The 26465-nt window shown below is 39.5% G+C and overlaps 1 protein-coding gene across 1 annotated transcript in view; it reads left to right on the top strand.

Annotated features, from left to right (window-relative positions):
• LOC122798278 (fibrocystin-L-like) overlaps window positions 1-26465 on the top strand; it is a 399773-nt gene that overhangs the window by 166954 nt on the left and 206354 nt on the right. The window contains exon 10 of the mRNA XM_044067090.1: window positions 1507-1674. Coding sequence (XP_043923025.1) covers window positions 1507-1674 — 168 coding nt within the window. The remainder of the gene's footprint in view (window positions 1-1506; window positions 1675-26465) is intronic.

Here is a 26465-nt window from a genome sequence, read left to right as displayed (position 1 = left end):
CCAAGCAAGGCAAGGAGTAGTTGTATCTACCTTGGATGGGGAGGACACACTGCATAAGTACTACAGTGGCTTTTCATCTGTCCTTGATTTTGCAGAATGGTCTGGTTTCTGTCATATTTTTGTACTGTTGATTTATGCTTATTACTCAAAGTGCCTGTTGCTCTGTGTTTAAGTAGCAATGCTTTAATGACCATAAGGTAAGCTTAATGAGCATACTGTTAAAGAATTGCCAACATTGAAAGCCTTTCTGTTGTTGCCATGAAGAGAATACTTGACTAGATAGTGTATAAGCCTTGGGTATTAAAGGACAGGATTCCATTATTTTAAAAAGCTCATTACACTTGTTGGAGACTTCCAGTCATCTCTACAGACTTTACCCGTAAACTAAACAGAATACCAATCATGTGTGGTCCATAACCTGTACAGTAATCCTTTAAGCAATGTATCTTGAGCTTGTTTCTTGCTTGCTTTTCATTTTTTACTTTTATCATGTTTTCCCCATGAAACAAGTTGTCAGGCAGCAGGTCTTTTTTTGGATAAGAAACATTTTTACAAGTGGGGGCATCACATAGATTTCTACTTTCAGCATGTTACTTGGTACTTTAATAAAGCTGAATATATTATAATTAGAACTGCAGTGCAAGGAAAAGTGGTTTGAGTTGAGTGCTTCTGGTTTTTCTTATACTTGATTTTGACTGGCATTCCAGTAATGTATTTAAAAAGTAATTTATTTTTTCATGCCTCACAACCTTTTGTTTCCATCTAGATATTAAGTAAGCTGTCATGCAGCCAATGCATTGAAATATTTTTATTCTTCTACACTTATTTTTGTCTTGATTGGACTTTCATAATGATGGTTTGCCACCCAGGGCAGCGTATTTAATTAAAGTTAGTTTTTTGTGGTTTTGTGCATAGCTCCTCCCCTTTATGGTTGACCACACCCCTTCCCTTGACCCCACCCATTCAGCTGTCTCCTGCAGCCCCCCTGTGATTTGAAGTCACCAGCCGACACTGGTCTTATCTGCTAAGTGATCCTAATGCCTTTGGCATTAGTCCCACTGTTACAGAGGATGGACTTCCTTGTACAGTTCTGTTCTTACAGAAAGTACGTAACTTATTTTCATGATGACTGCTGTAAGTAACCACTCTATACTCTTTTGCTATACATCGATATACTTATTTAAGTACCTCACAGCTTCTTTGTAGATAAAAATAGATGGTGTTTATTAGTAACCTTTTTGTAGAACTCAGGATTTTCTAACACAATTTTTAGCTTGTTTTTCTCGATCCTTTTGTTGATTCCAAGCACCCAATGGGTTTCTATTTGAAGAGTGACTTCAGTTTATTTTTAGCACTGTAGACTTGGGTTTGCAAATAGCTTATTATTTTTTCTCATCCCTTTCTTAATAAAATGCATGGTGTGAAAATGAAATAAACCAAATGTTTTTATAAGATTCATAATGACAACATGCATGTTGATTTTTTTTTTTTTTTTTTTTTTTACAGGAATACTGCGGGACTCCAACTGTACATATATATCAGAGTGGGAGGCCTACAAATGCTTTTCACTCAGTTATGACATGCTTGTTATTGAAAGTTTGGATTCTGACACCGAGACAAGAAGGTTATCTCCAGTTGCTTTGCTTGCTGGTAGATATATTGACCTCCTAAATGGTGAGCATTTTACCTAAATATGAAAAAAATTTTAACAAATATTGTTATATTCTTATTAGCATACTCAGTCTGACCAACTTTTCACACATCTTCTACAAACACATACAAAGCTGAGAGACATTTGTTACCTATTTACAAACTAAAATATTTTATATGATGTCAGCTTTTTTTCCACTGGATTGCCTGTCAAGGCAAAATCCATTCAAGACAGACATTTAGTAGAAGAGAAACATCAGATATTTCATTACAACTGCAAGCATTTCAATAAAAACATGCTTTAGCAATAAAAAGAAAATTTAAATAAAAAATGTACTGCATCCATGCAGAGAAAATCAGTTGGTATAGACCAGCTGATGAAGACTTTTATCAATTTTTCGAATCTTTTCCTCAAAGCAGCTTTAAGTTATCTGCATTTTTGTTTTGAGTATTTTATTTGTCCTATGTTTTCATATACCTTCTCCATGGGGCTGTCAAGCATGACTTAATTTAAAAGCATGGATTGATTTCTTGTTGTATTATGATCTGCGTAATAAGCAAGGACTGGTGTAAAAGTCAGTTATGGCATACTCATAATCCCAATCGCATGCTCTTGCTGCTTCCTTCCATGCTGCATATTTAGTGATGAAAATAGCAGTGTTTTCACTGGTGAAAATAATCTCTTGTTCATCAGACTTGCAAACTAGCAGTGAGTATGAATTCTAAAATTTCTATTAGCAAAGTAGCTGTAAAAAAGAGCTTTATAAAATTGAAGAACAAAACCCCAGAAACCTCTGTTATTCCAAGGGTGTTATATGTAATGTGTTTTCCCCACTTAAAAGAAACAAAGCATTTATATTCCACGTACCTATATGGAAAACAAAATCACTGACTAACTTTGTGAAAGAAAAATAGCACTGTGACTTTATACAGTACTCACTGCATTCCAAAGCTGCTGCTGCTGCTACTTTGGCTTTTTTTTTTTTTTTTTAAATCCAATTGATAATAATTTAAACCAGCATGCACAAACAAAAATGGTTTCCACAACAGATAATAGATAAAATCGTAGAAAGAAGAACCAGTTTGACATGGCAGGACTTGTGTAAAAAGTAAAGCAAGACTTTATTCATAAAAAGATGGATAAGCGCTTTCAAACCATACAGAGGCTGCTTCATCACATCTATTAACTCAGTAAAAACAGCCATTTAAATATCTTAAAATTACCTGGCTAAAGAATGTGATCTAAGGAGAAGTCGTAAAGGAACATATTCGTTTAAGCCTCTACCTTTATCTGATTGCAATATCAACATCCACTTTATTTCCAAACATTCCATTTTAGTCTTAAAATCACCTTCTCTATTATTCTTTTTAAAAAACTCTAAGACAGAAAATTTAAAAGAATGTCCTTCACCTGCATCGATATAATGTTTAGTTAAGGCATTCACATTCCTAATATCACCTTTAGTTACATAATAAATATGTTCTCATATACGATCCCTCAAAGTATGATTTGTTTTACCAACATAATAACTGCTACATAAATCACAGACTGCCAAATATACAAGCTCACGACTACAGCAATCTGCATAAAATCTAAAGTTAAAAATACGATTAGAATCAGGATGTTCATAAATATCATGTTTTGATATATTTACAATTATATGATCTACAGGGATGGGTACCAGTCCTATCCGAATGGGTGTCTATACTATCCTATTTGTCAAAGGATTCCTGTAACATAACGTTCTCTTTAGTGAATGGCTATTTTTAAAACAAAACCTAGAGGATTCACCCAGGACAGCCTTACATCTATCATCTATGGTCAGAATATGCCAGTGTTTCTGTATAATACTACAAATGGCATGTACATCGCTAGAGTATGTAAGGGGCATTCTGAAGTTACTCTGTAATGAAGTCATCTTACTAGTGGTGTTATTCTCATCCATAGAAAAATAAGGTTTCATACAATCATGTCTATGAGATGATGGATTGCCCCTCATACAAAAATCATTACTGAGTGCATCTAGGTTAGATAACATATTGTCATCTGCAGCATTCAATCTAGCATGTCTAAAAATTGACTTTTCAAAACATTTCTCTTCATGTATCTAGAATGCATACTATGGTAGTGTAATGTGTTGTTAACTTTACAGGGTTCCCTATACAAAGCAGTGTCAAAACCCCTTGTGTAATTCTAATGCATACATTTAGAAAATCATTTGAGTTGCAGAAAATGTATATGTAAACTTCAGCTGATGAAAAAATCAACAAAATCTTGTAACATATCTGTAGAACCAGTCCACACAAAAAATATATCATCAGCAAAATGTGCATAATAGGAAATAAATTCAAACAATAATTACTCTGTTCAAAAATATACAATGACTCCCAGTACACAAGCACCATGTTCACATAGCTATTTGCGCACATGGTGCCCATTGCAATACCAGTACACTGAGCATAATATTGATCACTAAAAAAACATTATTATTAAGGACAATATCAAGCAGGGTGCAAATAAGGTGTATCTTAGCAGCAGTGTAATCAGAAAACCTAGACAAATACAACCTAACATATTCTATTCCTGTATAGTTAAGAATGACCGTAACAAGAGAAACAACATCCATAGTAACAAGAACATAATCAACACCTATCGTTTTGTTGGAGCATGAAAAAAACTTATTCAGCAGATGTTTAGTGTCTCTCAACACTCTATCATTCTTATCAATAACCAGACGTAATTGTTCATCTATAAAAATGTAAAGGGGTTCAGTGACCCACACCTTCCAGAAACAACTGGTCTCATTGGAGGACTTAAATGATCCTTATGAATCTTCGGCAATCCATATAAGACAGGAATCGTAGGATACTCCACCATAAAATGTCATATAAATGCTTTCCAATATATCCATCCATCTGTAAATCATGAATTTGTAAATAAATATCATTAACAAACTTTAATACATCATATTTAGCACACAATTTATAAGTAATTTTCAACATATTATAAAACATTTGTCTGTATCCATCAAAACAATACACCTACCTTTGTCTGACAGGTATATGTATAACTTCATTAGAAGCAAGCTTATATAGAGCTCTTACTTGTAAGTCAGATAAATTATAAAACATCTTCCAATGTTTATGCCTCAAGAGCGGACAAATGTCAGATTCACAAATTTTCATAAATGCCTCAACTAAGGGTATATTCACAGGAATGAACTCACTGGGTTTTCTCTGACACACTGAGTCAGGAGCAGTACTTCCGTACAAAAATTTAAGGGAAATAGTTCATACAAACAATCTTAATGCAACCAAAACATCATGCAAAGCAAAGTAGAGCCACGGGCAGGTATAAATGATAAGCCCATGCTCAAAACTTCACACTGTATCTGAGATAAATCATAGGAGGAAATATTTATCACTAAGTTTGAGGTATTTTGCTCCTTACCACAGGACCTAGCTGTATCTGGCCGGTTAACTGTGCCCATTTCCTCCCTGTCCTATTCCTGCTGTGCAAACATCTTCTCATCTCCAGGATATCCGTGTTGATAAGGTCCGGTAGATAGACGTGGATTTATTTATTTTATTTTATTTATTTATTTTACATTTGATAACTGGGAAAGCCCATCTGGACAAACATTCCTTTTTCAGCGGAGGCCCGGGGAGAAAAGCTCCACATTTAATTACTATATTAGTACAACAAGAACAAAGAATACATATATGAAAAAGTTACAAAAGAAAGGATGCATAATGTTCCTACAGGGGTGTATAAAATACTGAAGAAAAAATTACAAGCATAGAGCAAAATAAATTAATAATTTGTTAAAAGATGTAAATGTAGTAAAAGATAAATAAAAGGTAAAAGATGTAGATGTAAAAAAGGTGAAGCTGTAGATGGAACGTTAGAATTAGATACTGAAGAATACCATTTTGATTGGTTACATACTTTGTAGCAGCAACAGCAGAGGACTCTGAAACAACATCAGTTGTATGAGAAGCACGTATAGCATTTTGGACTACTACCTCATCAATGTCAGTGGAAACGCCGTTCATTTGTCTAATGCAATTTCTATTTGTCGAGTCAGACTCGTCACATGATCGTACAGTGTTCTTGGGCCAGGAAAAGATGGCCATCATGAAAATCAGACATATCCATAGCAAGCTTCTTAAATGTAATGTTACTCAAACACTTCTCATAGGCTCCAACATCTAACAGTAAATCTTCATTTTTGTGCTTATATACAGAGTCAGTCGTGTAAGTGCTAAGTAATTCAGTAACATTATCAATCTCCTTATGCAAACCATCTTCTGAAGGTTGGAAAAAATGTTAACAACAGTCTAATATAATCAAAACTGAATTGTAAATTAAGTGCCTGCCATTCATTCATCAGGGTTGCATATAAATTACCATACGTAGGCATTTTCAGAGTCCTAAGACCCCTGGGCACTCTCTTGTAGTGAAGACATGCCTCAAGGTGCAGTCTCTACCATTGCAAGCACTTATACTTGTGAATATTATTTTCAAAGTTCCTAAAATGTTTCATAAAAAAACTAAAATCAACAGAGGTGGAACCATTCTCGCAAATGGCTTCATGACCATTCAGATCTAAAAGTGGATTCCCTTCCACACGTAACGCTCAATCAGGCCGACTCAAGAAAACAAAATCTCGTTTAGTTCCTGGATTATAATCAAGCTCAATAATTCCTCCTTCCACCATGCTTCTTGTAGCCAGTACAACAAAATTGAATGGATAATAATTCAAACCAGCATGCACAAATAAAAACGGGTTCCACAACAGATAATAGATAAAAGTGTAAAAAGAAGAACCAGTTTGACATGGCAGGACTTGCTTAAAAATAAAATCAAGACTTTATTCATAAAAAAGAAATCTGACCTAGATGAACTCAGTAATGATTTTTGTATGAGGAGCAATCCATCTGGTAATGTTAATGCAATACGTGCTGAAAAAATAGCTCATAGACATGATCGTACAAAACCTTATTTTTCTAGGCACGAGAATAACACCACTAGTAATATGACTTCAGTACAGAGTAACCTTATAATGTCCCTGAAATCTGAAGTACTAATAAGGGATCTAGAGACCCAAGTAGACAGTCAGCTTTCCTTTGATAACCATGTAGCCAAGGTGGTTAGAAAATCCTTCTATGTGACCCATCTGATCACGAAAGGGTTCATATCAAGATCTAAGGATGTAGTGGTGCCCCTCTACTCTTCCCTCATCAGACCCATTATTGAGTACAATGCACCAATTGGAATGTACCTGGCTAGGCATCTGCAGCAGCTGGAGAGACCACAGAGGTACCTCACTAAGAGGATTACTGGCCTCAAACAGTTGCCCTATGCAGCACGATTGAAAAAAAACTAAGGCTTTTCTCTGTTGCATACTGCCTTCTCAGAGGTGATTTCTGTCTAACATACAGAGCCATGTCCAACCCAGAACTGTTGAACATGCTCCATCTTAGCAAAACCAAATCCACTCAAGCTACATGCTCTAGCGATATAAACCGCAGCACAACAATGAATAGAACATGCTGGAGGGATAGATTCCCTTCGCAAAGACTTCCCTTGCTATGGAACAAGGTCCCAATCTACATAAGACAGAGCCCCTCACTATCACTCTTCAAGTGGAAACTTGATGAGTGAATGAGTAACAGAAAGTTCACACCAGGGATCATACCAACAGCTCTACTAGATAGGGGCCAAGGGTACTAGCTGCTAGATCAAGGGCCTATGGAACTAACCAAAGGGACGGTGAATACTGCACAATGTGGCTGGGCTAATATATGCCTTCGGGCAGATAGCCCAGTACCTACCTATGAACCTATGACCCTATACTCTAGTGATGTACATGCCATTTGTAATATTATAAGGAAACACTGGCATATTCTGACCATAGATGATAGATGTAAGGCTATCCTGGGTGACTCCCCTAGGTTTCGTTTTAAAAATAACCTTTCACTAAAGAGAATGTTATGTTACAGGAATCCTTCAACAAATAGGAATAATATGGAGACCTGTTCAGATAGGGGGGGTCCCTATTAATTATTCTAATGTTTTAAAGTTCGAATATCATATGGTCGACACCATATGATCGAACTTTAAAAAGTTCGACGGTGAAAAGCAATGGCTCCATATGGTGCAGAATGGGAAAATTTCCCTTTTCTACACTGAAGTGCGATCTTGGAGTTGGTATATTTAAGTAGGGGGTGCATGGGGGCTTGCCCCCCTGCTCAGAGCATTGCGGTAAGTTTTTTTTTTTTTTTTTTTATATTCTCAATGTTTCAAACTTTGCTCATATGTTGTCGAACATATGAGGTTCAAAGTTTTGAAATTTGGAATATATAATATAGACCCCAGATAGGATTGGTACCCATCCCTGTAGATCATGTAACTGTTGTAAATATATCAAAACATGTGATATTTATGAACATCCTGATTCTAATCGTATTTTTAACTTTAGATTTTATGCAGATTGCTGTAGTCATGATCTTGTACAAAACTGCAAATATTAATATTTTTATACTTTGAGACATGATGCTTCTTGTAAACTGTTTGATTAATTGATATTCAAGAACTGGTTTGTATAACAAATTTCATTACATCATTTCCTGTTTATTTATTTAAAATGGGAACATGGGAGAGTTCCCGTTTTTTCTGAAGAAGTTCACGTTTTAAAATAAAGGTGAAAGAAAGCGCTAATTTATATCTCGCTTTGTGGAATCCTTAACACTTTACTGACTATTATTTCTTTCGTTGGTTCGTGTTTTACAAGGTTTTCAGCTAGTCCGTATTTTTGTAGTTTCAAGTTTTCAAACACAGTTCAGTGGGCAGTTACTTGTATTTGGGATGGCCACGGAAGCGTTCTCCCAAGACACACTGTTGGATGTATCTATCTATCCTACGCCAGGCGTGGAACGAGCTGATCGAGCTGAAGAGCACAAGCAGTCCAGGGGGCCTGAGCAAGATTTAATTGACACTATTACGAAAATAGTGCAAAGTTGTTTGAAAGGTGATTCAAACACTGTGATGTTAAAGCATGTTGGAGAGTCAGGAAAAGTCACTCTACAAGGGAAGTCAGCGTCTACTAAGTTGTCTGTTAACAATGGTGTAAACACAGAACCTGTACTGACAGACACTACGGGAAATGGAGATAAAACTCAGTTTACAGGCAACGTTTGGGGTTATGTTTGTATGGAACCGAATAATCCATTTAAAAACTTTCAGGATGTACCAGTCACAAACGCAGTAAGTAATCAAAACACCAACAACTTACAAGCCTGTAAAAAATCTATTTTTGACTTAGAAAGACTGGTTGCAAGACATACTATATTACGTCTAGAGATACAGTACTTGAATGAATGTATTTCATGTAACATTGTACCAAAAGGTTTAAGAACTGCAAAGTTCCCTAATTGTATTATTCCGGGAGATGAACTTTGTAATACCTTAATAAAACTGTACAATGATGCAGGAATAGCTATGATGGGTGTTTTGGTGAAACATTACGAAACAGAGATGAAAAAAATAATGGAAGATATCAAACTCTTAGATGATAAAATAAAGCAGTTTGTTTGTTTCCCACAATTTTTGTCACTCTACAACAGTATAGAGGCAAAAACGGATAGACAACGAGCTACTATCATCACAAGAAAACAAAATAAAATGCGGAGAGATATCTTTGCATATAATGCCAATGAAGCTTACATTTGTGCTTATGGTGATGAAAAGACAACAAACAATACAAATACCAAAGACCCTAACTTGACTTTCAACAATTTGGGTCTGAGAAAGGAGAAGACAATGTGAATAATAATCAGTCTTCTTTACCTTCCACCACAGGTACTCATGTTGATAACAGTGAGGTTGAAAATAATGACATTAATAGTACAAGAAACAACACAGACTCTAACAGTACAGAAGTTGTTGCCACTACAAGTTTTGCAGGAGTGGTTAGTTCTAATATTAATCAAAAAGTTAACCCTTTTCGTACACAGGGGGTGCAGTCAAAGAGGACTACCAAGTGGTTCAACTCCACTCAATACAAGGGGAAACCCAAAGGGAAAAACAAACGAAAGTGGTAACTGCATCTGTAGTGGACACTGACTATTTTTTGAACATTGTCAATATGAGTGACAGTCATCTCTCTGAAGCATGTAAAAATGTTTTGAAAAGAGGTTTTAATTTTATTCCATCCAACAAGGTGGAAATTGGCAGATTATTAGTAGATTTTAGAATTTTATTGCGTAAATTGAATTTAAAATACATCTTGAAAGATGTTGGTATGGTTGGTTCCACTCAGAACAAAGTATTAAAAAAAACAAGTACCTATAATCCCCCTCTGGTCAACACATTACAAGTTTTTTAAAAGATTTGTGAGACAGAATTTAGGGAAGTTTTAAAAGTAAAGGTACCGGATAACTTGACAGATTTAGAACGTGAAGCCTTAGTATATCTATCTCACACCCAAGACATCAGGGTCATGAAGGCGGATAAGGGGGGAAAGATTGTAGTAATGAACACAGTGGATTACGACAATGCTATTTCCCTACTGCTGAATGATACAAGAAATTATTCTAAGGTTAGCTCTGATTTCATTTTGGGCTGTTACAGAAGGGTCAATACGTCCCTTTTTGATATGTTTTGTCAGGAAGAGATAGACAGGGACGACTATGACTTTATGTTAATAGAACAACCAAAGATGGCGAACTTCTTTGGCATCCCAAAATTGCAATATGACACAGAAAGTATAACATTTAGACCTATAGTGTCAGCTAAATATTCAAAAACAGAAAACATTTCTATATGGCTTGACAATACTCTAAATCAGATAGCTCAAAAAGCAGAATACTTTTTAAGGGATTCATGGCATTTGTTGGAAACACTAGTCAAAGGTAAATTTGTATTCAAAGATGTTCACTTTGCAACCTTAGATGTTAGAAGCCTTTATACGTCTATAGATCAAGAAGAGGGTTTAGAGTATATGAGATGCTACTTAGTGTCCAACACAGATTTGGGTGGCTCAAAAATTAACACATTATGTTCCTTAATGGAAATTGTTTTAGATAATAACTTTTTTGTATTTAATAAAACATTTTACAAACAAACATCTAGAGTTGCGATGGGTGCCAGGGTTGCACCAGCTTTTGCTAACATCGTCATGTCAAATTGCGAACAGGAACATCTAAAAACTCACCCAAATTTTAATAAAGCATTGCTCTATGTTAGATACATAGATGATTTGTTTTTCCTGTGGACAGGGGACAAAACAGAGTTTGACAACATGGTACATGACTTGAATAATACAACAAGTTTTTTATATTTTAAATCCAGTGGATATGGAAAGGAAATCAATTTCCTTGATCTAAGTTTGTATTTAGATTCAACAAACAATACAATACATAGTAAAATATATAGAAAACCTTGTTTTACTAACCAATATCTTCATAAAGAAAGTCTTCACCCTTCACACATGAAGAAATACGTGATAAAAGGCCAAATGATAAGGCTTAGTAGGTTGACATCAGAAGACAATATTTATTACAAGGAATTATCATTGTTAAGAAAAATGTTTATTGAAAGAGGTTACAAAAGTAATTGGTTGAAAGGTTTAGAAAAGGAAGTAAATAAACTGAGAAGAGGTGTAGCTACACCTATCTTGTTAACTAATAGGACTGAATTTATGGTTCAAGATAGTTCACACAATACAAACAAAGATGAAGCAGAAGAGTTTTATACTGCATTTCCTCTTCCAATATCTAATGAATTATGGTACATTAGAGAGATTATAGAAAAAAACTGGAGGATTATCCTGGGCAATAAGGAATTGATGTCATGCTTGGGAATTAGACCCAGATTTACATATAAGAATGTGACAAATATTAAACACATTTTAGAATACAATAATCAGGTTTTGAATACTACAGTCAGGGAAGTCAGTAATAAGAAAGGTACTTTCTCTTGTAAGGACTGTAGGCAATGTCGTTACATGAGTAACACTTCATTTGTAACCTTAAAACATATAAATAGAACATTGTGGGCACATAAATATTTTAATTGTCACAGTGACCATGTGGTTTACATAGCATCTTGTATGACATGTGACAGTTATTATATTGGTAAAACAATAAGGGTCCTAAAACGCCGAATTTATGAACACACTTTGGCAATTAAAAACAAAGATAGTAATAATTCCTTAGCAAGACATGCACAGGTATGTACTAATTTCAAAAAGTTTGAATTTTTTATTTTGGACCATGTACAAAAAGGTTTGTTAATGGGTGATGTGAACAACAGGTTGGAACAAAAAGAGGCATTGTGGCAGTTACGTCTAGGGGCAGACTCACCTCCGGGTCTTAATGAAGTGATAAATATCAAATGTTTTCTTTTGTATAGATAGACATTTTTTGTCTATTTAATATGTATTACAATTTTTGGGAATTTGCTTTTTCTTTTATAGGAATTATTATCAAAATAATTTCTGGAATTGATTAATTTTCTCTTAATGGTTCACCATGGAGCTATTCAATGATTGTGTGAGATAGGTTATTTTCAATGCAGGGTTTTTTAAGTATAAGTCATACTATTTTATTATGTTGATTTAAGTTATAAGTACATATATACTTCTTATAACAGACCTATTCTGTCACAGAGATATGATTAAGTATAAACAGTTGTATATTTAATACAATTTTATTATTTATAGAAAATTAATTTTTCACAGTACACTCATAATAAAGAGATTTTTTTTAGTTATACACTTGAAATGCATCTAGTGTGGACGCAATTCATGATTTTTGTAAATTGCAGAGGGAGATTTCTTAAGTGATAAATCAACTAGTGAACACATTATAATTATTATGGGGTTCAAAAGATGCACCAAATTTATTTTTAAATAAATAGTCCTTGATTATTATATAAACAAATAAAGCGCTTTGTTAATACAGCGTTTTGCATCATTAGTCAAAGAGACTTGCATCTCTAGGACTGATTTTTTTCAGTGTCACTCGTCATATATTGATTTCATATTGTGACGCTAATTCTCATCAGTCATTAATTGCAGAACACATTAGTGTGGTTATGGCAAATTTCAATCATAAAAATTTTAAGGCTATTACACAGTATACATTTCACAGTTTCACACACATATTTGTAGTAATCGAATGAACATCTGGTACAAATAATTTTTTAAAGGAACTATTGGTAAATATTTCATTTAGAAACTTGAGTACTTCGGACGTATTTCAAAAGAATATGTTCTTTTTATGTAAGCATTTAGCTCTCAGACATCGAAGCGCTTTATTTGATCAGTTATGAATGGTTTATATTACTATCGGACTGATTGTTTCTCATTGGTACGAGAATATTTGTGCAAACACATATGATTATAAGAAAAAGGACCGATACTTGTAAAGTGAAGTTATATATTTGTCTTTTAAGGGTCTTTTTTCTTTTTTTGAACAAAACTGCAAATATTAATATTTTTATACTTTGAGACATGATGCTTCTTGTAAACTGTTTGATTAATTGATATTCAAGAACTGGTTTGTATAACAAATTTCATTACATCATTTCCTGTTTATTTATTTAAAATGGGAACATGGGAGAGTTCCCGTTTTTTCTGAAGAAGTTCACGTTTTAAAATAAAGGTGAAAGAAAGCGCTAATTTATATGTCGCTTTGTGGAATCCTTAACAGTTTACTGACCATTGGTTCTTTCGTTGGTTCGTGTTTTACAAGGTTTTCGGCTAGTCCGTATTTTTGTAGTTTCAAGATCTTGTATATTTGTCAGTCTTTGATTTATCTAGCAACTATTATGTTGGTAAAACAAATCATAGTTTGAGGAATCGTATACGAGAACATATTTACTGTACAACTAAAGGTAATATTAGAAATGCCCTAACTAAACACTATATTAATGAAGGTGAAGGAAATTCTTTTAAGTTTTCTGTCTTAAGAGTTTTTTTTAAAAAGAATAATAGAGAAGGTGATGTCAAGACTAAAATGGAATGTTTGGAAATAAAGTGGATGTTGATATAACAATCAGATAAAGGTAGAGGTTTAAACGAACATGTTCCTTTAAGATCTCTCCTTGGATCACGTGATTTAGCCTGGTAATTTTAAGATATTTAAATGGTTGTTTTTATTGAGTTAATAGATTTGATGAAGCACCCTGTATGGTGTGAAAGTGCTTATCCTTCTTTTTATGAATAAAGTTTTGCTTTTATTTTTACGAAAGTCCTGCCATGTCAAGCTGGTTCTTCTTTTTACGCTTTTTATTTTTTTATAAGCAGTGTTTGCATCAAGGAGAGGGTGTTTTAAATTACATCAGGTTATCATCTAGCTGCAGTACCTGTTTATTTGTGAAGTACAACAAAATGAAAATCTTTAAAGACCATAGGGTATGGGGCTAAACTGGGTTTATAATAGAATTGTGGTCAAATCTGACCAGTGATGGAGTAACTATAGGTGAAGAGCAAAAACAGTGCTATATTTGTGAGAACCAGAAATAGTGCAATCCCAACTAGAGGCACTATCTGATCAAGAGAGTTCACACTGATGAAATGTAGGAAGTAAAGTGCATACTTGCTGGTAGGAGTCTAAGTTTCCCAGTTTATGGGTGGATAGCTAAAGTCCCCAAGAAGTATAGTATGTATCATATAGGCAGTTCTGTAGTTGGTTCGAATATGGTTAGGGATCGTATTGTTAGTAACAAGGATGTAGAGGAGTTCAAGGTCATTGCCATGCTGTGTAAGTCTTCAAATGATGGGGTTTGTTAGGAATATGAACATACAATGATCTATACCATACTCATTCCCAGAGGTGGGCCCTCGTGATAAGAATTGAATCTAAAGAGTGGTAGGGAGGTCATGATGATCATCATATTGATCACTGCTGCAGTAGCCTTAGGTACACTGGTTATATTTTGGGTGCCAAGCAAGAGCTTTTCAGATCTTGAAGATAGTGCTCCTCTGCAGGCTTTTGAGGATCGATGGTCAGCTTGTCCTGCTCCTTTGCTGGGCAGATAAGTTCCCTTTGATGAAAAACCTTCCACATTAAAAACGTTCTGTAATTTTTGAATTTCCTGTTTAGGAAAGTTATTTTTAAGCCTGGAATTTGAGTTTTAATGGATTACCATGAGAGGTAACTGCACTTTTATACAGGACTACACTTTTTCCTGTCAGTTTAAAAGTTGTTTTAAATAATTAAAAACATTTTTTCTGTAGAGGAGTTGTATTTATTTTACTTTTTGGGGCTGACAATATGTTATAAAGTGCATTTTACTGTGTTTTATGAGAAAAAAGTAATGTTTAATGACTTTCATTTTTTACTGGCTCGTGCTGCATGTTTTTTCCTGGAAAGAAGTGACATTTTCAGCTTGACCGTGAAACAAATTGCTAGTGTCACAGATGGTACTTCTTCCAGCAACAAAAAAAAAAAAAGTAAAGCAGAGAGCCTTTGCCACTACAGTAAGCTAGCAGTTTGTCTCAGACACTGTGTGTGCCTCTGCTGTGGCCATCAGTTGCACCTCAGATGATTCATCTTTTACCCTGGATCCTTCTGGTGCAGCACTTATAGCCACTATGGACCTGGGGGTGGCCACATCATTCGCGGCTACTGCAGTCATCTCAGTCAGCAACGGACAGCTACTTTTGCTGGTCTTGGAAAAAGGAACAAGGAAGACTTCTTCAGCCACTAGACCAGAGCAGGCTCCTTTATTTTCCCCTGTCCTTCAACACATGCTGTCCCAAGGAATGACAGAACCAGCTTCTCCTTTCCAGGTTGGGAAAGGTTTTTATTCAATGATGGTTTAATGGTAAAGAAAGAAGATGCTTGGAGACCAGTTTCTGGATCTTTCTATCTTAAACCTGTTTGTGATAATGCCCAAGTTCAAAATGCTGTCACTTCACAACCTTACATTGCTACATCTTCTTTCACATTTAAGTTCCTGGTAACACTAGATGTTAAGTTGTCCATCTCGCCTTCATTCTTGCTGGATGGGTTCGGAGCCGAACCTCGGCTCCGACTCGGCCACTCTAAAAGCTCGAGAGCTAGTTCCACCGGCTCGAGGCTCCCCTATATCCCACAATGCTAGGCGGTAACTCCTCAGATCTCGTTTGCCGCTAAGCGATCGAGGTACGTTTCTACCGGCTCGTCAGGTCAGTTTTAGAAGAACTAGTTAACTCTTAGATAAACTCCCCTTTTAAGTTAGTTTTCTTCATAGTTTTATAGAGTAAATAGTTTCCTCCCATTCCCACTCAAAAATGTCCCTGTTTTTTCTCTTGAATCTCACTACAGTTCTTCCCTTGGGCCTTAGGCCCAGTCCCTCCCTTCCTAGTAGTTGGAGTGACTGTGTTTGTAGGGAATTTATTTTCTAAATTACTTGTAATTTAATTTATAAGTTTAATTTAAGTTTATAAGTGTAATCGGTGTGTGTGTGTGTTTGTGTGGTTACGCTTTTCTACTTAGACATGTCTAAGGATTCAAAGGTCTCAGGCTTTAAGAAGTGTGACTCGTGCTGTCAGAAGATGTCTCTGACAGACAGTCACACTTCTTGTGTGTACTGCCTGGGACCTTTGCACCTGCAGGACTCATGTGCTGTTTGCATGGCTTCAGCCCTAGAGTCCTGCAGGAGTGTAAAAATAAGCTCATTCTAAGGGGCTTATTGAAGCCTGAGGGTCCCCCGTCTCAGTCTTCGGGGAAACCCTCGAAGCCTACCAGACCATCGGCTCTGGTATCTGAGTCGTCTTCTGGGGCTTCGAAGGCTGTTCGAACATCGGCTCCGGCCGGAGCCGATGATTCTCGAACTCATGTATCTGCTATTTCCTCGGCTCCGGCCGGAGCCGAGGCAGACACCGGTGAGTCGGCACCGATCAGACTGTCAGAACCGACCTCTAGAAAAAGGTCTCGGTCACCATCTATCAGCTCTGTTCATTCGGCTCCAGCATCCCCATTGCTGTCTGAATGGAGCCATAGATCTCACTCCTCTAGGTCGTCGAGACTTTCAGATCATGATCTTCAGAGGGTAGTGAGTCGACTTCTTAAGTCCGAGGCACTGGCCCAGATGCTTCAAAGCCCGACTCAACAGTCGATGGCTAATCCCATCACTCAGAATATTCCTCCTCCGACTCCTTTGAGTTCGGAGCTGGGGCGACTCGGACCCGAGACTGTGGCTGCGTCGGAACCGATACCGTTGTCTTCGGTACCGTCATCTGCTCCGATTTCTTCCTTGGAGGAATCTCGGCACCGAATTTCCCTCGTCGGCTCCGAGGGGGCGAGTGGCATCAGACCCTTGTCCGACCCCGCTCTCCCTCTTGGTGCTTCGGCGCTGGTGAGTTCGGCTCCGACATCGGCCTCGGAGCCATCACTGTCGGTGCCGGGGGAGGTTTTCAGCTTTTCGGAGTGGAGACCTCTGGCTCTGCCTGACAGGGGTGCCTTCGAGGTCATGAGGAGCATGTTAGAACCTGGTTCAACCCCACAGTCGGCTCCATCTGCCCCTCCCTCCACGGTGCCTCCGGTGATTTCTGCTCACTCCCTCATCCCGGATCGCAGAGAGCCAGCTCCTCAAGTATCCCCAGTGGGGATCTCCTCCTCTTCCGAGGCCTCTCCTGACCTGGTAGGAGAGCCTCCTAGGAAGAGGCAGTGCAAGAGGAAGCACATCGACTCCCCTGAGTCTGTCACTTCTGACACCGATTTAGAGGATTCTGAAGGTTCCCCTCATTCCCCCTCTGAAGATGTCTCTTTTGCAGACATCCTTGAGATCTTAAAACAGAGGGGGAATTAGCCTGCCGTCAACCCTTCAGAGGATGAATCGGTGTATCTTGAGGCGTTTGGCTCTCACCCTTCCACCTCCTGGGTGTCCCCTCCTTTTGACCCCCTTATGCAGGTGGTGGCAAAGAAGGCCTGGACGGCTCCTGACTCTGTGGACCCCACCCCCAGGAGACCTTCAAAGTTTATCACTGCCCCCAAGGACAAAGAATTTTTGACCAAAGGTGTCTCTGTGGATGCTATGGTGGTAGCTGCAGCCACCAAGAAGGAGCTAGCTGATCCTTCAGTGCCTGTCCATCCTCCTAACAAGGAGTCTATGACTATGGACAGGTACGGGAAGTGGATGTTTTCATCAGTGACCTTTTCTATGCGCTCGCTGAACTACCTGTGTCATTTCACTCGTCTCCAGAGAGATATGATCAAGGAAGCGAGTGAAATGTTAAAGGATCCAACAGCTGCGGGTTTTCAGGATAGGATGAACTCTCAGCTGGCTACCCTCAACTCAATAGTTAACTCCTCCATGTGCCTCCTTTTGTATGCGGCGGATGGAGCGAGTAGAGCGGCAGGTACAGGTGTGGCCTTACGTCGGCACGCCTGGATGCGGCTATGTAATTTTGCAGACCCTTTCAAGGCATCCTTCACTAACTCCCCATTTGATGGATCATCCCTCTTTGGTCCTCAAGTGAAGGAAACCCTGACTAGGTGCGAGACTGAAGACAAGACTCTCTCTGCCGTGGGAGTCCATTTTTCTACCCCTTCTAGGCCTTACCCCAAAGGCCAGAAGGGGGGAAAGATGTGGTTTCGCAAATAATCTCAAGGAGCTTTGCCTAACGTACAGAGTTGGTTCCCCTCTAGTGGCAGAGGGGGAACAATAATGGCAGACGCCGCCCTAGAGGCAGAGGGGGACCGCAGAATCAGGGCAGTCGAGAAACCTTCTCCGACAAGCCCTTTCAGCATCCCTGAGGTGTTGCCCGACTGTCCACCTTCGGAGGCAGTCGGGGAAAGATTATCTCTGTACCCAGAAGCCTGGCAATCCCTAACTCAAGACAAGTGGGTACAGTCTATCATTTCCGAAGGCTATGCAATCCCATTCCTTCACATTCCAAAGCAATCAAAAAAATCCCTTCCAGACGTTTCACCCAGTCAAAGGGAGCAAGCAGCACTAGAAATATCAAAGCTGCTTGCAAAAAGAGCCATTCAACCAGTTCCAGCAGACCAACAAGGGTCCGGAATCTACTCCAAATTATTTTTGGTTCCAAAGAAAACAGGGGACTGGAGACCCATTTTGGATCTCAGCAACTTGAACAAGTCTGTCAAGAAAACAAAATTTCGGATGGTCACGCTGCAGTCCATTCTACCCCTTTTGGGGTGAGACAACTGGATGTGCTCTACAGATCTTCAGGATGCGTACTACCACATCAAAATGAGCAGACGCTCCCAGGAGATTTCTCCGCTTCAGGCTGGGAACCAGTCATTTCCAATTCAGGGCCCTGCCCTTTGGACTCACTACAGCCCCCCGAGTGTTTACCAAATGCATGGCAGTGGTTGCCTCTCATCTGAGACGTCAAGGATTCCAAGTGTTTCCGTATTTAGACGACTGGCTCCTTACAGCCCCCACCAAGCATCTTCTGCTTCTTGCCAGAGACTATACCTTTCACACATGTCAAACATTAGGCATTTCAATAAATTACGAAAAATCTTTCTTGTCGCCTTGTCGTGTTATTACCTTCATAGGCGCAAATCTAGACACAGTCAGCATGTCAGCCGGACTCACAGAGCAGAGAATAGCAGACATACACAGACAAGTCTCTCTTGTCTTGCAAAGCAGCAAAATCAGAGTCAGACTAGTCCTGAAGGTCTTAGGGATGATGGCGGCTGCTATCCCTCTTCTTCCCTTAGCCAGATTCCACATGAGAATCTTACAATGGATGCTCTTCACACAATGGTCGTACCAACAACTTCCAATGTCCCATTCCATTACGATAACACAATCGTGCAGGAATCATCTTTCTTGGTGGATCACATCCCCCCAGCTCTTCCTAGGAAGACCCTTTGTTCCTCCCCCTCCGGTTGCTACACTGACAACAGACACCTCCCTGATCGGGTGGAGGGGGGGCATTACCAGGGCAGGACGGTCCAGGGCATATGGCAACCTTTTGAATGCCACTTGCACATAAATGTCCTAGAGATGAGAGCAGTGCTTCTAGCGTTGCAAGCCCTACAAGACTCTCTTCCCAAAGGAACTATTCAGACAGACAATATGTCTGTAGTGTGGTACATCAACAAACAAGGCGGAACCAGATCCTACCCCCTATGTCAAGAGGCACTCAGACTGTGGCAATGGGCGATTTCTTCTCAGCGGTTTCTGTTAGCAACGCACATTCCCGGGAAGTCCAATGTGATTGTGGACAAATTGAGCAGAGGTATTCTCATGCCTCACGAGTGGTATCTGAAGAATTCAGTGTTGGACAAAGTCTTTCGAAAGTGGGGTCGACCTTGCTGCGACCTTTCCGCTACTCCCCAAAACAGCAAGTGCGACGATTATTTCACCCTCTTTCCTCAACCAGGCCATCCCAGCAGAGACGCTCTAGTCCACGATTGGCCCCGGGGACTTCTGTATGCTTTTCCTCCCTTTCCACTGATATCTCAACTAATACAGAAAGCCATCGCTCAGAAAGCTTCCATGATCCTCATTGCCCCTTACTGGCCTCGACAGGTTTGGTTCCCTTTTCTTCACCGTTATCTGTTGGAGCAACCCTGGCATCTGGACCCAGTTCCAGACCTCTTGACCCATCAGTCGGGTCAGTTGCACCGCTCCCTCCCTTCTTTGAGCCTCACAGCATGGTTTCTCCAATTCCAACTCTAGCCAGGCTTCCTCTAATATCTCACTCAGTTCGAGATATTTTAATAGCCTCTCATAAATCTTCCACTTGGAAGATTTGTCATAGTAAATGGAAACGTTTTTCCTATTGGGAGCATTCAAAGGATATAGATCCTTTCACTGCTTCCATTCAATCAGTTTTGGACTTTCTAGCCGAACTTTTCCACTCAGGTTCATCTCCGTCTACCATCAAAGTTCAATTGGCAGCTATATCTAATTTTCATGCTGGAATCTCAGAGTCCTCCATTATGTCTCACAAACTCTGCAAAGCCTTTTTAAAGGGAGTTTTTCTCCTCAAACCACCTATCAGGGATCCTCCTCCTCTATGGGATCTCAACTTGGTTCTGACGCCCTGATTCTCCCCACCTTTGAACCTGCGGCTTCATGCTCAATAAAATTGCTATCTTGGAAAACACTCTTTTTGGTAGCTATTACTTCAGCCAGAAGAGTCTCTGAAATTCATGCTCTGTGTAGTAGATCCCCTTATCTTGTGTTTCATAAGGATAGGGTGTCCTTACGTACCAACCCGTCCTTTTTGCCTAAGGTAGTTTCACCGGCAAATTTGAATCAAACTATTGATCTTCCTGTGTTCTTTCCTAACTATTTGAACAGATCAGAACAAAAATTACATTGGTTAGACATTCATCACCAACTTAGGTACTATTTAGACAGGACCAAACAATTTAGGAAGTCTGATCAACTGTTTGTTTCCTATGCAGAAGGCAGAATGGGCCTTCCAGTTTCTAAGGTATCTCTTTATAGATGGCTTACTTCATTGATTATCTTTGTGTATGAGATCAGACATCAACAGTTGCCAACCAAACCCTGGGCTCATTCGACTAGAGCTTTAGCTACATCTATAGCTTTCCAAGACAGACTGCCTATTGATTCCATTTGTGCGGCAGCTACTTGGGCTTCTCCCCATACCTTCATTTCTCATTATAAGTTGGACTTAGTCTCTAGAGACTGAGCCAACTTTGGTTCCACTGTACTCAAGAGTCTGTTCCGATAGGCCACCCGGGACAAGGTGCTAGGGATGCGGTCCTATCCAGCAAGAATGAAGGCGAGATAGACAACTTAACATTTAGAAGTTATGTACCTACCATAACGTTCCATGTTAGTTGTCTTCTTCTCGCCTTCTTTCTTGCGTCCCACCCTCCTTCCCCCTTGCCTGGACAGACCTCGAGGAGTTTGTTTTGTGACCTTTACCCTTTCTACCACCTCTATATATGTATTTATATATATATATATATATATATATATATATATATATATATATATATATATTTCTTCAGTCAGGTTTAGGGCACCCTTTAGGCAGCCTATAGAGGTGGGTTATCTTTTTCTTCCATTTTATGGAATTTTCCTAGCTGGGCCTAGCTTACAAACGAGATCTGAGGAGTTACATCCTAGCATTGTGGGATATAGGGGAGCCTCGAGCTGGTAGAACTAGCTCTCAAGCTTTTAGAGTGGCCGAGTCGGAGCCGAGGTTCGGCTCTGAACCCATCCAGCAAGAAAGAAGGCGAGAAGAAGACAACTAACATGGAACGTTATGGTAGGTACATAACTTCTAAATTTAACAGATGCTTATCATCACATCCCTATTCATACAGACTTCAAGGATATTTTTAAGGTTCTGTGTATCTGGATTGTATTATCAGCTCTCTGCCTTACCCTCTGGACTATCCACTGCACCATCAGTGCTCATAAAGTGTCTAGCTCTATTTATAGCTCATAGCAGGTTACAGGGTATACATATTTTTCCATATTTAGACAACTTGCTTATCCTTTTCATAGTGTCAGGAATCTCTGATTTGTGTAAGAGATCTGTTACACAAGCTGGGATTCCAAGAGTGCATTCAAAAGTCTTTTTGACTCCTTCACACAGGAATGTGTTTCTCGGGGTGTCAGCCAGACACCTCAGTTCAAAGAGCTTTTCTTCCAAAGGAAAAATATCACTTGGTGGAGACAGCAAACATCCCTAAATCCAAGTCTACTCTTCTCCCTCCTTGCTCCAAAACAGTCAGTTACCAAAGATAATTTGGACATTCCTTGGGGAGCAGAGTCAGGAGGGATAAGAGTGCAAGGTATATGAGAAACCAAGGACAGATGCAAGCACATAAATAGTAAAGAGATGCTTGCCCTGATCAAGACACTCAACTTTCTGAATCATCTTTGGTCCCCAGGACCTCTTCAAGTTGTTACAGACAGTACCACAGTCATGTTGTCCATCAGTAAGCAAGGGAGAACCAGATCGTACCATTTGCAGACTAGCTATGTTAGCATGGAATATAGCTTTACAGCACAGTCTCACTCTAAAGGCATCCTACATTCTGTCAGAACTAAACTGTGTGGCAGACAAGCTGTGAAGGACAATGGCAGACCCTCATAAATGGAAACTAGATCAGGGAGTCTTCCAAGATTTGATCCAACTGTGGGGAGTTACACATGTAGACCTATTTGCCTCCTCTCAGAACAATCAACTGGCAAGATTCTGGTCCAGGACTCTGTGCAAGAAGGCTTTCAAGACAGATGCTTTTTCCTTTCCTTGGACATAAATGTCTCTGTATGCTTTTCTATCCTTTCTACTGATATCCAGGGTATTTCTGAAGATTCAGAAGGCATTGTGGTGACTCCCTTCTGGCCTAGGCAACAATAGTTCTCCTTTCCTTTGGTAATGGTGAGGGACAATTATCAGAAGTTTCCTCACAAACTGGATCTACTCACACAAGATCAGGAATGTTTGATACACTCTGAAATTGCTCATCTTCCATTGACTGCCTAGATGATAGGGTCTTAATTCCTTTTACACTTCTGTTTACGGAGGACAATGCAGTAAGTACTAAAAGAGGCAAGAAAGACTGCTATTAGAAAATCATATATTAGCAAATGGAAAAGGTTTTCTAGTTGGTACTAACAACATAACCAGCAGCCATTCAAGGCTAGTTGTTCTCTGGTTTCCCCCCATAATGCCTTTTTTAGGAAAAGCGATGAGGTTAAAACTACCAACCAAAAAAATTAAACAAAACACAAATTAAAGGTCATGCTGCTAAACTCTAGGAGTCTAAACATGAAATTGCACTCATTGCAACCATTCTTAACCCTGGAAAATGTTGACATCTGTGCAGTCACAGAAAACTGGTTCAAATCTGTGGACAGCACCCCAGCCTTAACTGATTACTCATCCTGTTATACATTCAGACCCCAAACTGTGGACAGTAAAGCCAAAAGAGGTGGAGTTTCAATATATATTAAAGACATACACACCTCCAGGCTAGTCAAACAGTATGGCACACAGGAGACATTCCATGTGCAGTTAACCACTGGCAAGACCCCTATTCAAATCATAGCTTGCTACTGGCCCCCAAATCTGACTCAAGATGCCCATTCCACCTATCTGGACCAGTTCAAATCTATCAAGATTCAACCCTTTACCCTGATCCTGGGTGACTTTAACTACCCAAACATAGACTGGAAGAACTACTCATGCCAAAACACAAATGTCCAGAGATGCCTCAATTTTGTCAGTGCAAACACCTTGGAACAGCTAGTTGATACCCCCACAAGAGGTGAAAATATCTTGGACTTGGTAATAACCAACATGAGTAACCACTGCAGCATCCCTATAGTATCATCCTCCCTAGTAAGATCTGACCATAAAGTGGTCACTTTCAAAGTCACCCTCTACCCCAATCCCAATCTAGCTAGGATCAGACATAAAAACTTCTCCAAAGCTGATTACAGCCTCCTGAGCTATGGTATAAACATCTTCACAGCCCCTCTCCCTCTGTAGGAACCAGGACCAATATCCAAAACTACACCAAAGCACTATATGAGCATTTATATAGATGCATGTAATCAGGAATACCCAACAAGAATAAATCATCCTCTACAAGGAAATGTAAACCTGTCTGGTGGACATCTGCAATAAATAAACTCTATAACACAAGGATAAAATTGCTGTCCAAGACCAAGCAGGAGCAGTTACCCAACTGGAAGCAATGTCTCCTTAGCCTGAACAAGCAAATAAGAGAACTAGTGAAATCTTTCAAAGCAAACTTCGAGTCCAAATTGGCCACATCTACTACAGACAATCATAAGACCTTCTTCATATATGTCTGCAACCTCAAAAGAAGCACCCAGATCTGTTCAGAACTGGTAGTCAAGGACACCACATATACAAATCCCATAGATATAGCAAACTTGCTGGCTGACAGATTCAGTGAAAACTTCACCCCTCTGCCCCCCCCCCCATCAGTAAATCAGGACATCCCTAGTACCTGCCTACTTCCCTTTATATCTAGGGAACTGGTTATCGCTGCTCTCTAAAAGGCAATAAATACAGCTTCCCTGGGACCCAAAAACATACCAGGCTGCATCCTACATGAACTCAGGCAGGAACTTGCAGCACCATTAGACACCGTACTCAAACAAACCTTAAGTACTGGCTTTGTCCCAGCTGAGTGGAGGACAGCCACTGTCACCCCTTTGCACAAAGGTGGAGCATCCACCACTCCAGGAAATTATAGACCCATCAGCCTAACTAGCCTGATATGCAAGGCCATGGAATGGATTATCATGGAACTCATTAGCAGGGACATTGGCAACCTCCAAACACTTGATCCCACACAGTTTGGCTTCATCAAGGGGAGATCATGTCTGTTAAATTTGGTTGACTTCTTTGAGACAGTTACCAAAGCCATGGACAAGGGGAAAACAGTGCACACCGCCTACCTTGACCTGGCCAAAGCGTTCAACACTATTCCCCACTCGGGCATAATAGATAAACTCTTTCAACTAGGCATGAATCCATATGTCACAAGATGGGTAGCAGACTGGCTCACTGATCGAACCCACCTAGTCAAAATAGGGGGAAGCCACCTCAAGCAGTAGACCTGTAACAACTGGCATTGTTGAAAGGGTTTGGTCTTGGTGCCTCTGTTATTTTGGATATACTTTTCTGAGGTGCAAGCCAAAACCAGTGGGCTCAGGCTGACCAAGGTTGCAGATGACTGCAAGCTGGGTGCTGTCATCAATTCCCCGAGTGATGTGGACATCCTCCAAAGGGTCTCACTCAGACAAATGACTGGTGCCAGAAACCATGGCCTAAAACTGAATACCAAAAAATGCATCATCATCCCCTTTGGGGAGAGTGACATCCCCACAAATTATCACAATAATAACAACATCCTGAGCATGCAATCAGTCGTGAGGTATGTGGGCACCCAGGTTGATAGCAACCTGAGTTTTGACCACCATGTTGCTTCCATTGTACAGAAAGCTTTCTACATGGCCCACCTCATAAGTAAGGGTATCTCATCCAGGGAGAAGGAGGTCATAACATCCCTGTATTCTACCCTTATAAGGTCTATTATTGAGTAAAATGCCCCTTTTGGCATGTACCTCGCAAAGCACATGCAGCAACTGAAGAGACCACAGATGTTCCTCACTAGGCAAATCCAGGGCCTCAAACATTTATCATACACAGATAGGCTAAAAACCCTATCCCTCTACTCAGTTTCATACAGACTCCTCAGAGGTGACCTCTGTCTGGCATACAAAGTGATCATGAACCCCTCCATGATGGGACTGCTACATATCCGCAAGTTAAGCTCCACTCGAGTAACCCATAATGCGTGGCCGCAACCTGGTCTGTGACATCAACAAGACTTGTTGGCGGGACAGATTTGTGTCCCAGAGACTCCCCCATCTGTGGAACAGATTCCCTCTCCATGTCATGCAGAGTACCTCTTTACCCCTTTTAAAGTGCAACCTGGATAATTGGATGGGAAACAGAAAATACACTCCTGGGATTCCACACATGTCCCTGCTGAACAGGTGGACAAGAGCATCAGGTTCTGACTTGTCTATACATGGGCTAAACTCTTGGCTAGGCTTATAAGGGCCTCAGGGCCAATAGCTTAGTAACCTCCTATGATCCTATGAATATTTGTGAGTTACTATCCTAGGTTCATTTGTCTACCCATGGACCCTCCTCTTTCAATGTATTCTCATTTTCAAAATGTTTTTGAAAGTTTTTTTTTCAAAGAGGGCTCCAAAAAATCTAGTGGCCCCTTCTTGGGATCTTAATTTGGTGTTAGAATCTAATACTTGCTCCATATTAACCAGTTAATCTGGCTGACAT

This window comes from Protopterus annectens, chromosome 3.part1 (genome assembly GCF_019279795.1).
Source record: "Protopterus annectens isolate FY-2018-M chromosome 3.part1, PAN1.0, whole genome shotgun sequence".
Lineage (NCBI taxonomy): Eukaryota > Metazoa > Chordata > Ceratodontiformes > Protopteridae > Protopterus > Protopterus annectens.
This window is presented reverse-complemented; position numbering and strand designations above follow the sequence as displayed.